The sequence below is a fragment of the Lampetra planeri genome, chromosome 2 (assembly GCF_965212315.1).
Source record: "Lampetra planeri chromosome 2, kcLamPlan1.2.h2, whole genome shotgun sequence".
In the NCBI taxonomy this organism is placed as follows: Eukaryota; Metazoa; Chordata; class Hyperoartia; order Petromyzontiformes; family Petromyzontidae; genus Lampetra; species Lampetra planeri.
In genome coordinates, this window is record NC_136108.1 from 1,377,603 (window position 1) to 1,392,118 (window position 14,516).

The following is a 14,516-nucleotide window of genomic DNA, read 5'->3' on the forward strand; positions in this document are numbered from 1 at the left end:
CCTGCACCTCCGATTAGCACGGTTGGCTACGTACAGCGCGAAAGAAGTTCACTGTACACACGTATTGCCCAACTCGCGTTTTGTTTTGCTGTTCATTTTTATTATCGTTATAATGATTCTTGAGATTAAAAAATGTGTTTGCAGGCGTACTCGCTCACACTTGCCGCTTGGCTTTTGCCCGGCATCTGAAGATGCTCTGCCCGTTCAGCTCAATATCGATAGGGTGCACAACGCCCATCGTGGCTTCTACAGAACCCGGCGAGAGCGTCGAGCCGAAACGCGGAGCGGTCAGCGCTGCGTCTCCCGGAAAGAGAGAGAGAGAAGAAGAAAAAGTACAACCCACGCCGTCTCTACCCCCGCCGATGCTGCGCCACTCACCACCGCCGGTGTCGTTGGCGTGTGCTCTCGGGCGGTAGAACCCCGTCCTGCAGACGCAGGTGTAGGCACCCAGACGGAAGCCTTGGCCCCGCACTGCGACGCACTGCGCTCGCGCACACGGAGACAAAGGCCATGCCCCGCTGTGTGGCTCACCGTCGCACATCGCCACTGGCTCGTCGGGCGCGAGTCAGCGTGGGTGGTTTTTACGCTGCCCGTTGGTGGAACCACGCTGTGCGTCTGTACGCATGATGAGCTTCCTCCGCACGGTACGTCACCAACCGCGTTAAATCGGAGGTACGGCGGAAGGACATTCTAAACACAAAAAGCAGTTCTGAAGAAATTAGCTTTTATTCTAGAAACGGAAGCTGGCTCGGGGCCAAGCAGAGCCAGGGGCGGAGACAAATGATACGTTCATTGCTCGTCACGTCAGTGGGCACAGCGTGAGAACACGGCGTCACCGTGCCATCTACATTCGACGCGTGTGACGTCGTTTGAGGGGTTTCAGCTCCTGCAGCGGAAAACTAATCTATCTCCACCTGAGCCATGAAGGGCTGGCTTGGCACGGCCCCAGTACAGCTCGGTTGTGCAGTGGCACACCACATCCAGTATACCTGCTGCGATGAGGTAGCTTCGAGTCGCGTGCGGATTCCAGTCTTGCTGCCACTCGGAAATTATTCAGTGCGAAATGAAGATCCTGCTTAGGTTGTTGAGACCAGTGTTGACAGTGAGCACTTATTAAGGCCAGCATGGCACAAGAGGGGTTGGGTGGCCAGCACCACGCCCAGCCGCCTTTTTCTCCCCAGTGCTGATAGAGACTCAGGGCCAGTTCTGATATCACTTGCTACTGACATTACAGCACAATTTTTGCGTGACGTCCACACACAAGGTCGTGTGTTGGATGCGCAGGAGTGGCGATGGCATCTTAGCGTGCAGCTCATACTCATAATCCCGCTGTTTTTTCCCCTTTCAGATACTTTTCTGTTCTCGTAGTGCCGAGCTGTGGGTTTGCTTTTGTGGCCGTGCTTACAACGTGTGTCTCGGCAGCCAAGACACGCAGCGGCGGAAGCCCCTTTTGTGTTGAGGCTCTTGTTACATTTGATTTGATTGGCTGCGAGATGCACATTGGCAGTGAGTGAAGCCCCTTCGCGCCAGAGACACCGCTCGAGTTGCAAGGTGGATTTTAATTTAGAAAACTGGAATCAATCGGAAGCGACCTTGGATCACCACACGCCATGATGTGCCTTCGATTCCAAATATGTGTATGTGTGTGTGAATGAATCAATCGTGCTCTAACGCTGTTTCAATCGCCACAGGGCATCGGCAGCATTGGAGTGCCAGTTCAGATCTTCTTTCACCAAAAATACACCAATCGCTTTCGGCGGGGAAAGATTTATCTCAAGTCCCCATTCTCTTTCAGCCCACACAGCCAAAGGGGGCAACTGCATTTTTCATAATAAAGGTTTTTGGGTTAAATCGCGTAAGTATTAAACGTGTCGTAACCCTCCACCACCCGACACAGCCAATTAGTAATGGATTTGTCACGTAAACAAAACGTCAAATACTTACTACTTCAGCCCACCGGTGTGTTGGAGAGTAAATCCACAACATTTACAAATTGAGTACGACGTTTCTACGTGTTAAACTAACTGCACTTTTAACGAGTAGAGGATCGTACCATCAGCGGGTAAGAGGACCGTACCATCAGGGGGTGAGACGGGCCAAACCATTCGGCACCACAACGCACGTCTTCCCGGATGGTGCGCGAGAGAATCCTCGGCCGTTTGAGTCGGCCACGAATCATTCGCCGACCCACGGCAATCAATACACATCTTCAATTTAAAATATGAATTTTACTAAAATGTCACTGTTAAAAGAATATATGTTATTTTATAAGTATACGCTCATATATACAATATATACAATATATGCACGTATATATAAAAGCCAAACCTAATCAAATGTCGTTTAAGACAAGCACCTGTACACGCTGTGCGAGCGTGCTGCGTGATGCCCACGTGATGCGGAGCGCTCTGGAGCGGTTGCCGCCCGTCGTTTCGGGCACACGACAGCCCCCGATGCACACACACAGACCCACAGTCATTCCCATTCCGACCTTGTCTGGGCCCGCTCTAGGTCGACTCAGTTTAACCCGAGGACGTGGTGCAGCAGCGTGGTCAACGGGAAGAGAAACGCATTCGTGGCTGAGTGGTGTCATTGACTCCAGCAAACCCTCTGCGGCACGGATAGGTGCTCGCTAGCAGCACTTGCCCCACGAGTCTGCCACAGTTGTATATTTGCCTTTGAGTGTTGTTACATGCATCATACTCACCGAGACTCGCGATTTAATCTGCCGATTTTTAAACCCTTTCACCGGATACTGCTATTCAAGCACATTTTCCGTCGACCTTTTAGTTTTGTTTTTGAAGCTGTACGATTACCTTTGAAACTCCGTAGGGGTACAACAACAAAAACATCGCCAGCCCCACCGCTTCAATCGGTAGGGTTGGATAAACATTGACGCGCGTGTTCTAGGACACGTCGCTGGAACGGACGATGGCAGATGGTCAAGATGATTGACGGAGTCGAGGCGAAGGAGGACTGCCGTCCGGGTCTCTGGGAGGACGTGCACCGGGGAGATACGGCGATGAAACCGGCTCCTGTGCAGCTCGTCGGCGGCTTACTGGACCGCAGGATCATGAGAAATGGTGGTGGCGTATAGGGAGGCCATCATCCAGCAGCGGATCGACCAAGGCTGATGACGACGATGATGATGATGACGACCAAGGCGATTCACAAACGTGCGTGCAATTATCACACATCTCAGGAGCGGAGAACGCAGAGAGAGGATGGGAGATTGACGCTGGCACAACAGAGGAATTGACTTACATAACTAAGCCGATGCCAGCCTCTGCGCAAAGCTATATTCGGCCGAAGCATTAAAGCCCCCCCCCCCCCGCCGCGAGGACGCGGGGCTTTGGCGCGAGCGCGCAATGCGTGCCTCCGATTAGCACGGTTGGCTACGTACGGTGTGAAAGAAGTTCAACATACATACACGCGCGCCGTCATTCCCCCCCACCCACCCCCCATTTGAACGAAACAGATAAGCGGACATCACAGCTGCTTCGTATGCATCTGGAAGTGCGCACTCTCAGAAGGCCGTGTGGTTGAAAAAACATGTATTACGGTAATGCTGCTTGATGATGATGATTGATGATGAATGCTCATTACGATTGATATTCATGATTTCTTTGATAGATGGTGCTCATACTACTTTATGGTAATTTTGCTGCTGTTGACTATGATGATTCTAGGGTAGCAACAAGGCCGAGCAGTAGCGCATTCACCATTTGTTGCAGAGGTTCACGGTTCGAATCTAACGGCTGGCCCGATTAATACTGCCGTGCTGTGGTATTACTCATTAAAATACCACGTTTTGTTTGCTTCACAGTTGACCTTAAAGTTCCAGTGACGTCATTCGCAAGAGTCGGCCGCCGTGTGCCGGCGTCATGGTCCGAATTTGCTACTTAAATTAAAATGCGTGCATATTACTCAATTGGATTCTGCATGGCAATCATCGCCACACTAATGCGAAAATCTGGCAGGACCCTCCTGAGCAAAAAGAGTCATGCGACTCAGCGAGGCTTCCCTGGATAAACAAGCATGATAAGAGAAAAATACTATGAGAAACAATATATATTCTGATAATGGTGCAAGAGTCCTTCCACGATGTGGACGCAGGGTGCGAAGACTGAGAAGGTCTGGTGGCCGTAGCGGATTTGGAAGGGGATGGAGAAGCAGACACGAGGTGGGAGTGCGGGGGAGGTGGAGGCGCGGGTAAAGGAGAAAAACGTGTCCCCGTATTTATCTCACCGATGCTGCAGGCTCTCCAATCGACCGATTCCCACTTTTAGAAGCCAAAACTCAGAGCTCTGATTAGCACTTTGCGAGCATACAGCCCTGCGGCGCTGCTTTTTATAGCGCAATCTGAGAGCGGAGCGGTGCGCACTTGGACTGCCGGAGAGACGCTGCTGCTGCTGCTGCTGCTGCGACAATGGTGATGATGGCAATAATGAGTTTTCAGCATAATTCACAACATTATCATCATTTAAAAGTGATATGATTAATTTAACACACGCCGAGCATCGCCGCGGTCATCCGCGAAGACGGTCAGGCGAGCTCGTGCGCTCGCAGCGCAGCCTTCGCCGGTGGCCAGACGCTGGGCGCTGTAACCACCAAAACCCGCGGAGTGAACAGGAGGGCAGGGGCGTCGGCGGCGGACGGCTCGGGGCGAGGGTCAGCGGCGGGGGGTCAGCGGCGGGCCTCGCGCCAGGGGCCGGGTTCACTCGGCCGTGAGGCTTGGAGCTGCACCTGGCGGCGTCTTCCACGCCGGGGACGGATCCGCAGCTCCCCCCATCCCACATTGGGGGGTGGGATGGGGGAGCTGCCGTTGAAGGTCCAGACCCCCTTCTAAAGTCGTCTAGTCAAGTCAACCAAACAAAACATGACGGTACAGTATTTAATATCAGTCGTGGCTTTACCTCGGCCTCTCCTCGTAAGCCATCACTTGATGCCAGGGGGCTTCTGAAAAACAAGCGAATGCCCCAGTGGGCTTCACCTACGTTCAACTCCTGTCGTACTTTCATGTTGTTTGTCGTTGCAACGTTCTTAGCAGTCCTTGCTGAACGTCTGTGTAAAAAGAGTTTTATAGCTCATCGGATTCCTCCAGTGTAAATACAGATTCTGATTTTGAAGCACAGACGGGGGGAGGGAGGGGGGGTGAGCCAGGGCAGATCGCGTCGTTTACTCGTCACGTGCGGCGTTGTGACCTCCCCCCCCACTCCCATTTCAACAAGGCCACGCTACGGTTAGCACCCACTCCGAATCTCGTTGCTCGTCCGGTCCTTTCATTTTTTTGTGTTCGTGTTTCGGTCGCGGGATTCACGGCATCGTGAGTTAAAACAGAAATAACAGTCGCAAGAGAGCATGGCAACAATACACGGACACTGGAAACAAACATTTACCCGGCTCTCGAGACCCCGGCACCACGTGCCAATTTGCAAAGTTTGTGGTGGCGCCGAGATGATTTTAATTGTTAACTGCAGACGTTTTTATACCGCAGGGCTGCAATTTGGCAAATCTGACATGACGCTTTGCGTAGTTTAGCGGAGCGAAAACGCCGTCGCTTGCGATCGTTATCATCGGCCGCACGAGTTCAAATCTCGTTCGGACGGGGGCGACTCGGCACACGATCGCTTTGTGGAAAGTGAATCGTTGTATTAATAATAATCACAATTATAATGCTCGCATATTTCACGTAGTCGGATGCAATGTTTGATCGAGCACTCGGAGGCGTGAAGCCAAAGCTCAAAATCCCTCGTATGCCTCTCTGGATGGGTGGGAGCCTGAAGGAGTGAGCCTTGAGCAATAGATACACTGGCCCTACTATAGTAATGTGGAATTTCCACCGCTATATCGGAAACATCGACGCGAATGAGAACGGCCCCCGGTGCTTGTTTGGCCAAGCGGCGGTACTCTTTGCTGTTGAGAAACAGCGTGGACTCATGTATATTTGTATTTCACGGCTTCTGTGAAATCCAACGATTTTGACTGTGCATCTCGTCCAGACGCAGTGCTATGCATTTTTCAGGGCGGCATCCATAAAGCACGGCCCTTAAGCGACGGCTAAAACGTCAAAGCACTTGGATAGCTTCTGGGGAAAATACTCGGCTGTCAGCTCATCCCATCTCACCGTCCCTCCCCAAAGGAACGGACGAAGAATCCCCCGCGAGCCAGCGGCGTACACGCGCCAGGCACAAAGGAAACGCACGGAGCGTTGAGACGACGGAACCGGTCACGATCGACTCAATGAGAGCGGAGCCCGACCAGCGAGACGCTCGCGCCTACAACGCACCGGCCTGTCCCGAGTCTAATGCCGACAACGCACGCCAATTAGATGGCAACTCCAAACCCCGAACAGCAGGAGTCACTGAGACCATAATTCCAATTACTAGCCAATTAGGCCCCTTCGTCCTGACCCTACCCCTAGCCGCTGTTGTGACACAGTTGAGCACTGCCGTGGGGGCTGCAGAGAGACACCGGGGCGGCTCTTCCCTCCCGTCGGGTCTCCAGTGCGCCCGCTCTCGCGCTCCACATTGGGGTGGTGGCTGACCACGAGGTACGAACACTCACCCAGAGAGTGTTTGATTTTCCCGTCGTCGTTTTTAACTACCGAACGCGCACGCCACGCGTAACTTGCTTGCGCCAGGCTGCACGGCAAAACATCGCTCGCACTCCCTTCCCGGGCCATGGGACACAAAGATCCCCCATATAGCCTTAACAGACTGTTGGAGCAAGTGCTGTTAGCGAGCACCTGCTAGAAGCCACGCTCATCAGTGCAGGCTGAAGGCAGGCAGCATAGACGCGGAAGCATAGAAGTGCGGCCCAACAATGTCGAATTCCGCACGTCCCTCTGCTGCCAACAACGTAGCTGTGCACAGCAACCGTTAATACCAATTGTGAACGGTGGTTGCCACTTCAAGCGACATCCAGGCTCAAAGACGACTTAGCTTCTGAGATCCGACGAGCAAAGTACCGTCGTTATTTGAATCTTATGGCAGGACCCCGGGGTCCCATAAGCCCCCGGCTCTCGCATCAACTGCGTTGCGACGTCATTTTATGTCTGTTGAAGGCGAACGATACGGCGATCTGTCCCACTCGACGAGCTCTACACGATGTGATAATTAAAGTTTTGTTTCTTCTGCGCATTCGTCCTCGCTGCTGCGCTTGGACGACACAACAACAGAATCATCCGCGGCAGGTGGGTCGCGGCGTTCATGTTCGCGGTGGAACGGAGTCGCCAAAAATAAACTAATTAATTACGATTTTGACTTCCGTTTATTCGGGACCCCGGGGTCCCGCTATAAGGTTCGTTTCTCGATAAACCTGTGAGTGAGGAAAAACACACTAACCCCATTGTGAGGGTAATACGCAACGGTGAAGCGCTGGCTGCATGATTGGCATCGCGGGGTCTTAAACGGAGGTCACAATCCGCGGAAAGCCCTCTCATCCTCATTAGCTGCTTAACCTGGCGTTTCATTGCAAGGCCTTCCCTGGGCCTCGGCGTCTACAGCCGTGGTGAGGAACATTTTCCTTGCCGCTTTGGCCGAATAGGGTATCCAGGTACCTCTGGCGGGCCTCACACACGAATACGGACGTCTCGTGCAAGAGGCCCTTGCAGCGAAGTCAAGAGACTGGGCGTAAGGAAATTATAAACGCAGTGTTTAGCTTGCTCAAGAAAATATTTCCCTGGCGATATCTGATTAGTGCAGCTAAAAGAGATGGGCAAATATAGTTCGTGGGTAGCATCTCCACTTGTTCAGGATGTTCTCTTGTTGAGGTAGCCTTGCTAAGAAATGTCTACCCAGAGCATTAAACCACCTGGGTTCTATCAATGGTGCATACGAAATAATTATAATTATACTCCACCATTCAAGACAATGAATTCGCACGTAGTTATCCTCTTGTACAGTTATTTCCTCGCATGATATGTCCCAATGCATTGTAGCTCAGGAGTTGGCACCCTCCTTTGTGGGCCGTTTGGAAGTGGTGGGCCTCATGGAGCCATATGTGGTAGGCCTCAAAGGCGAGATACGGTCCACGGGCTGTAGGATCCAACTCCTGATCTACACGAGAAATCTTCATCATGATTGTCGTCGTTATAACGTAAAATCGATGCCGTGCCTCCTATTCCAGCAGTCTCGAGTCGCCCAGCGGCAGGAAACCCCCGGTGGCAGCTGTCCATGTGCGGCATGGAGGTGAAATTAGCATCGGCCTGCAAGTGGGCAAAAGTCTACCAGTGGAGGGGAACGTTGCTACGTGGCTTCCCAACTCAGCAATTTGAAAGCCATTCATCAAACTTCGGCAAATTTGGACCATGAGTCCAGGCTACCTTTAACGTCCACAGCGACACAGAATCACAATCCGACGAGCTATGAAGATGTTTTTCACAGACGTCCAGCCGTTTTCACAGGCACACTCGGCACGCGTTTGTACGGCTGATACGTGGGCACAGCGTCAACCAGGGGGGGTGGCTGCCGAGCTCGAGCCGCGAGCCTCTGCCTTAAGCGGCAAACGCGCTGTCGCTGGGCCATGTCACCACCATCGCACCCCCCCCACCCCGGCCACGCTTCACCAATGAGCGAGGACGACATCCATCAGCCGCCGCTTTCCGCGCTCGATGGCGGGACGTTCCTTCGCCGGTCGGGTGCGAAGGGGCCGGCAAAGCGCCACGGCAGCCAGCGATGGCTCCCGCGTTCGGGGACGCGAGCCAGAGCAGAGTCGGCGTTCCAAGTTTTAAATTAAATTCAGAGCTGCTCGATTGCATTAGAGAACTGCAATTGACATAACTAAGTCAATTAGCGCTAAGCCGCGATACGAGATCCTAACGTACTACCGGGATGACTGCGCTCATGGAGATTTCGTGCCGGGCGTCTACGCCGGTTCGGGGGGCCTCGGTTTGCAGCGTAGAGCCCCGTGGAGCGGAATTAGGTCGTGGTCTTTTGCTGTATTTATACTAAAGGGGGGGGGGGGGGTGTTTACATCGGTGTAAAAATTATACGATAATATTATTACTATTTGACAGTCATTGATCGATCCACTGCTGGATAAATGGCTTCCCCACACCGCGTCAGTGACGCGGGTTGTTTTCACCGTGCTTCACCATGCTGCTCGGTGCGGGTTCATGAAGGATCACCCAGGGTCAGATTTCATTTATCACTCACCGCGAGGAATCTAGTACACGATTGAAACAAATATATTTTATTTTACCACGTGAGGCCCACTGAGCTATATAGCTCTTTTGCAGACGCGACCTGGGCGGGTTATTGTGAACATTTATAGCAATGTAAGCATATTTTTTGTACAAAACAAATATATACCCCACGGCGTAGAGGCGTTTTGTGATGGCTCCTCAGGGGAACGTCTAGCACATTAGTTGTGACGTCACTGCAGTGAGGCAGGAGGTGCGGATCGGAGTGCTGGATTCTAAGCAGCTCGAAAATTCGTCGTTTGGGTTTCATGATTCCGCTTGTTTACTCACGAAAGCCTCGCCAAGTCGCACGGCTCGTTTCTATTGAGCAAGGGTCCTGTCAAGTTTACGCAATCGGTGGGACCAACGATTGCTCCGAATAATCCCAACGGAGTAATTGGAGCACGGCACTCTGAGACGGATGCTAGCAAGACAGGGGGAAGCAATGGCAAGGTCCGGGAAGAGAAGCTAGCAGCAGCAGCAGCGTGCTGTAGATGCGATGAGGCGAGCACGGTGGTGGTGGCGCTGGGTGGGAGCCGTGGGCACGCGATGGGCGGGGAAGTTGCCACGGCCGCGGCATCGGGGAGCGGTCTCCACGAGTCCGGCGAACAAGAGCACACGGTGGGAGAGACGGTTAGAGCGGAACTATGGGTCTCTGTGTGAGCCTGTGGGTCTTTGTGTGCGAGTCTGTGGGTCTCTGTGCGAGTCTGTGGGTCTCTGTGTGAGTCGGCAGGTCTCTGTGTGAGCCTGCGGGTCTCTGTGCGGGTCTATAGGTTTATATCTGAGTCTACGGGCTCTGTGTGCATCTATGAGTGTCGGTGTGAATCTGTGGGTCTCTGTGCGAGTCTCTGTGTGAATATATGGGGCTATGTGCGAGTCTGTGGGTCTCTGTGCGAGTCTCTGTGCGAGTCTGTGGGTCTCTGTGCAAGTCTTTGTGTGAATATATGGGGCTCTGTGCGAGTCTGTGGGTCTCTGTGCGAGTCTCTGTGTGAGTCTGTGGGTCTCTGTGCGATTCTGTGGGTCTCTGTGCGAGTCTGTGGGTCTCTGTGCGAGTCTGTGGGTCTCTGTGCGAGTCTGTGGATCTCTGTGCGAGTCTGTGGGCATGTCTGCGAGTGTAAGAGCAGATGGGTGGGAGACTGTCAGGGCACATCTTGGAAGTCACGTGTCGGCCGTGCAGCAGCTGCGGGGTTGTGCAGTGGACGGGAGAAAGCGTCAGCTGCATTAACGACTCTGGCCACGGTAACATCGTGATCTTGCATGAGCCCAACGGAGCACCACTCCTGCTGTGATTTTACATTTAATTTTATCACTCACAGAAACGTCAAACTCACGTCAGACCCGCCGGGAGCCATCGCCTGGGCAGATATCCTCGAGAAAAAAATAACTGTTTGTTTTGAGGTTTCATTGTCCTTTCGATGACTGTGTCAACAAAATACATTGCAAAACAACAATAACAACAACAGAAACACACGAGCTCGTTAATCGAGGAGGAGGCTCAGGAGACGACGCGCAGAGTGGGTCGCAGGAGAGGTGCGTGCGGGATAAAAAAAAACGAACATCGCATTAATTGGAAAGTTGGCTCTCCCAATTAATCAGTAACACCTCGAGACAAAATACCAAAAACAAATCTTGTGGACTAACGGAGAGTCGAAAATAGATTTCAGGAGGAGACGTTCGCACTGATACAGGGACACCCAGAGGCCAAACGATCTGGAAGGCGATTTAAAAAGGGATGATACGTTCTCGGAATCCAAAACCTTAAACAAAAGGCGTAATAATACAGCATTACTCGATATGAGTTTCCTTTCGGAGACACGGTAGCTTTGCGGGGTTCCTTTCTTTTCATGTGAGGCATAGTATGCTCAATCCACTGCTGGATGAAGGCCTTCCCCAAGTCGCTGCCATCGCTCACTGCGATGTAATAATAATGATGTAATAATATTATTATAATAATATTATTATAATAATATTATTATAATAATAATCCTTCTGCACACGAGCTGATTTCAATGCTCCATCTCCTCGGCGGACGGTCCGTCGGATGCGTTCCGTATCCTCGGATGCTGCTCCGTTGTTATTCTTGTCCACCGGCCACCATTCCTTCTAGCAACATGTCCTGCCCAATCTTATTTACTTTCCTAAACAGTTTGAACTCTCTAACTGACCTCACTTCTATCCTCTTGCGTTTCTCTTTCTGCCTTTCAACGTGACTCCAAGCATGCGTTCGCCGAGATTCTTTGCGCACTTCTCAGTTGGCCCACGACCACGGACTTTGTGAACCACGTGACGACGTTGCAGGTAGTACACACCGTGTAATTACGCAATCGCTTAATATTTACATTGGCCTTTCATCTCCATAGTTTAGGTGTTGGTGATTTGGCCTTATCCAAACACAGCCAATGCCTCTCGGTTCCATCTTCTCCATTGAATAAGGGCAACAGCCGGAAATTATGATTATCCAATGCTCTTGTGCAGAAACAATTGTTATGGCAGTTCAACTGACAACACCGCACGAGTTATTCTTCGTTGTAAAAACACATACGGTTGAAAGATTAGCGGACTCGAGTGATGCTGGCATTGTACTTTTGTCATATTATACACACGTTTGACGAATCTAATTTTATCTTGTCACAACAACTCCCACAGCTCGAGTGGTCCCTACCAACACAGCGGACACGTCGGCCCAACGCAAGGCACTCAAACGCCCAAGGTTTAATAACAGCCACTCGACGTCTGTTTGCACTTTCGGCCTTTCTCGGTAAATCATACAATGAGTACAACTGGCCTGACAAAGCAGCCACACTCTCCCCTGCAGTAGGCTCACGCGCACCGCTAAACATGCTGGACGGGCAGCAACTCGAGGGAGAGCTTCCCGTGTCAACATGAGATGACGCCAACGCAACGCGCAGACAAAACGAAGCCACCGCCATGCAACAGCTATTCACCGTAATCACAGCTCAACGCAGCACATTCGACGAGAATGGATGGTAAAGCGAGGCGGAGTGTGAAATGTAGGTTAAATTCTGGTCGGATAGGTACATTGTAGCTGTGGCGCTGGGTATGGTCAAAGAAGTCCCATGTGACCCAGACTGCATGGGCAGGCCCTCACCCAATAGTGGATTGATAAAACGGCCGTACAAGATCACGTAACATTCACGGTGACCAAGTAATACATGCAATTGGCCGTTACTCAATGACCGGGAAAGAATATAATTTAGAGATGGAGGTCCTTAATGGGTCCTCCGCGTTTTCCTTCCACATTTAGAAGCACGCGCTTCGGGTATTCGGCTGCTGAAAATGTCCACGTGATAAGCCACTTCGTTGAGCTGCCGTTTGTGGCCAGGTCGCTTTCGAAAAAGAGCTATGCAGCTCAGTGGGCCTTACCTGGTAAAATAAAAAAATGGTTTAGCTTGTCGTTTTATGCAATCAAATTCTGCTGTAGGCATCGCTACATGGGGCGCTGAATCCATCAGAAATCTCACAGAGCAGCGGCAAGCCCCTTGTGCCGGAGTGTGGCCGACCACATTTTTATATCGGAAAATAAAGATGACAAAAGTGTACAAAAGACAATATTATTGGATGTACGCTGAGCATCATACTAAAAATGAAAAAAATGTTATCATTCAGAACGTATTGTGGGATGTAACACGTGGAATTCTGCGGCAGTCGGAAATTAACAGGATTTTAACGTGGAATCCATACATCACGTCGATGAGCGTGGAGCGGCTAATTATCAAACGACAGCGTGCACACATGTTCATGTGTATACAGCACAGCACGTATTGTTTTTTCGCAAGCACGATTAATCTGCAACCTGGACAATCCGCCCGCGGATAATCGATGAGCAACAACTGGCGAGCGGCTTGCCACGCAGCGCTCGCGTTCTGTCCACTGAGCACGCATGCCCCGCGGACGGGCCACGTGTACCGTATTCACACGCACGCATGCACACACGGGAACGCACGCACGCACATACAAATGCACGCACGCACGGGAACGCACGCACACACGGAAACGCACACACGTGAACACACGCACACACACACGGAAACGCACACACGTGAACGCACGCACACACACACGGAAACGCACACACGTGAACACACGCACGCACACACACGGAAACGCACACACGTGAACGCACGCACACACATACACGGAAACGTACACACGTGAACGCACGCACACACGGAAACGCACACACGTGAACGCACGCACACACACACACGGAAACGCACACACGTGAACGCACGCACACACACACACACGGAAACGCACACACGTGAACGCATGCACACACATACACACACACACACACGGAAACGCACACGCGTGAACGCACGCACGCGCGCGCACTGCTCCGTCACGCGGCCCGCACGTGCGCGTCTCGCAGCGCCAGCTCACCGAGCGACACGTGGGAGATCCATCACCAACCGGGAGGGGGTGCGGGGCAGGCGCCAGGTTTGGGGAGAGTGGGGGGCAGAGATGAATTGAGCCTTGGGGTAGAATGCTGGGATAGTTTAGGCGGGGGGGGGGGGGTGTGCATGCTCGCGAAGATTTTACTGTGGCTGCTGTTGCTGCTTTGCCAGCGCATGCACTGACATAACACACACCTGGATGTATTTACATGCACGGCAAGACCTCACTTGCCGCGTGTTCACACTCGAATGCGTATTTGCTACAACGTGCGTCTTCCATTAGGGAACACTTTTCGCGCATCCCGGAACGCGCGACCATTATAACGCGGAACACGCACCGCTATAGCGCGGAACCCGCACCGCTATAACCCCAAATGTGCACCGCTATAGCGCGGTTTCTGAATGGTTGACGACGAACTACTTTTTTTTTCCTTTTTTTTGGGTTCTTTCGGTAAAGTCACGTAGAATGGAAATAATAAAATAATACAAATATATTTCTCACGACGTTTATTAAGTTTTATTTTTATTATTTTATTATGTCCATTCTACGTGACTTTACCGAAAGAACCAAGAAGATGAATCCCTGCAGTCACGAAAGCTTTAAATCGAGACGAACTACTTTCTTGAGCTGTGCGGCTGAGTGGCACGATATAGTTCGCGCAAACGACACAGCAGCGCGGCGGCGTGCCCCAGTTACTTGTCTCGCCATCTTACTGCGCGTGCGTAGTCGTGCATCGTGTCTCTCTGAGCGTTACCGTTACATTATTCATGGGGAAACTGTTTTTCTCCGAATGCGTTTTTCGCTTCACGCGGCGATTTTCGGGAACGCATCTCCCGCGTTAAAACGACTTACTCTACGCACGTACACACGCACGCACGCGCGCGTGTGTGTGTAGGCGTGCGCTGGCTTTGTC

At 51.9% G+C, this 14,516-nt stretch overlaps 1 protein-coding gene across 1 annotated transcript in view; it reads right to left on the reverse strand.

Moving 5' to 3' along the window:
• The window catches only part of LOC144733248 (uncharacterized), a 41,100-nt gene that overhangs the window by 21,153 nt on the left and 5,431 nt on the right, over window positions 1-14,516 (reverse strand). Inside the window, exon 4 of the mRNA XM_078615033.1 lies at window positions 379-481. Coding sequence (XP_078471159.1) covers window positions 379-481 — 103 coding nt within the window. The remainder of the gene's footprint in view (window positions 1-378; window positions 482-14,516) is intronic.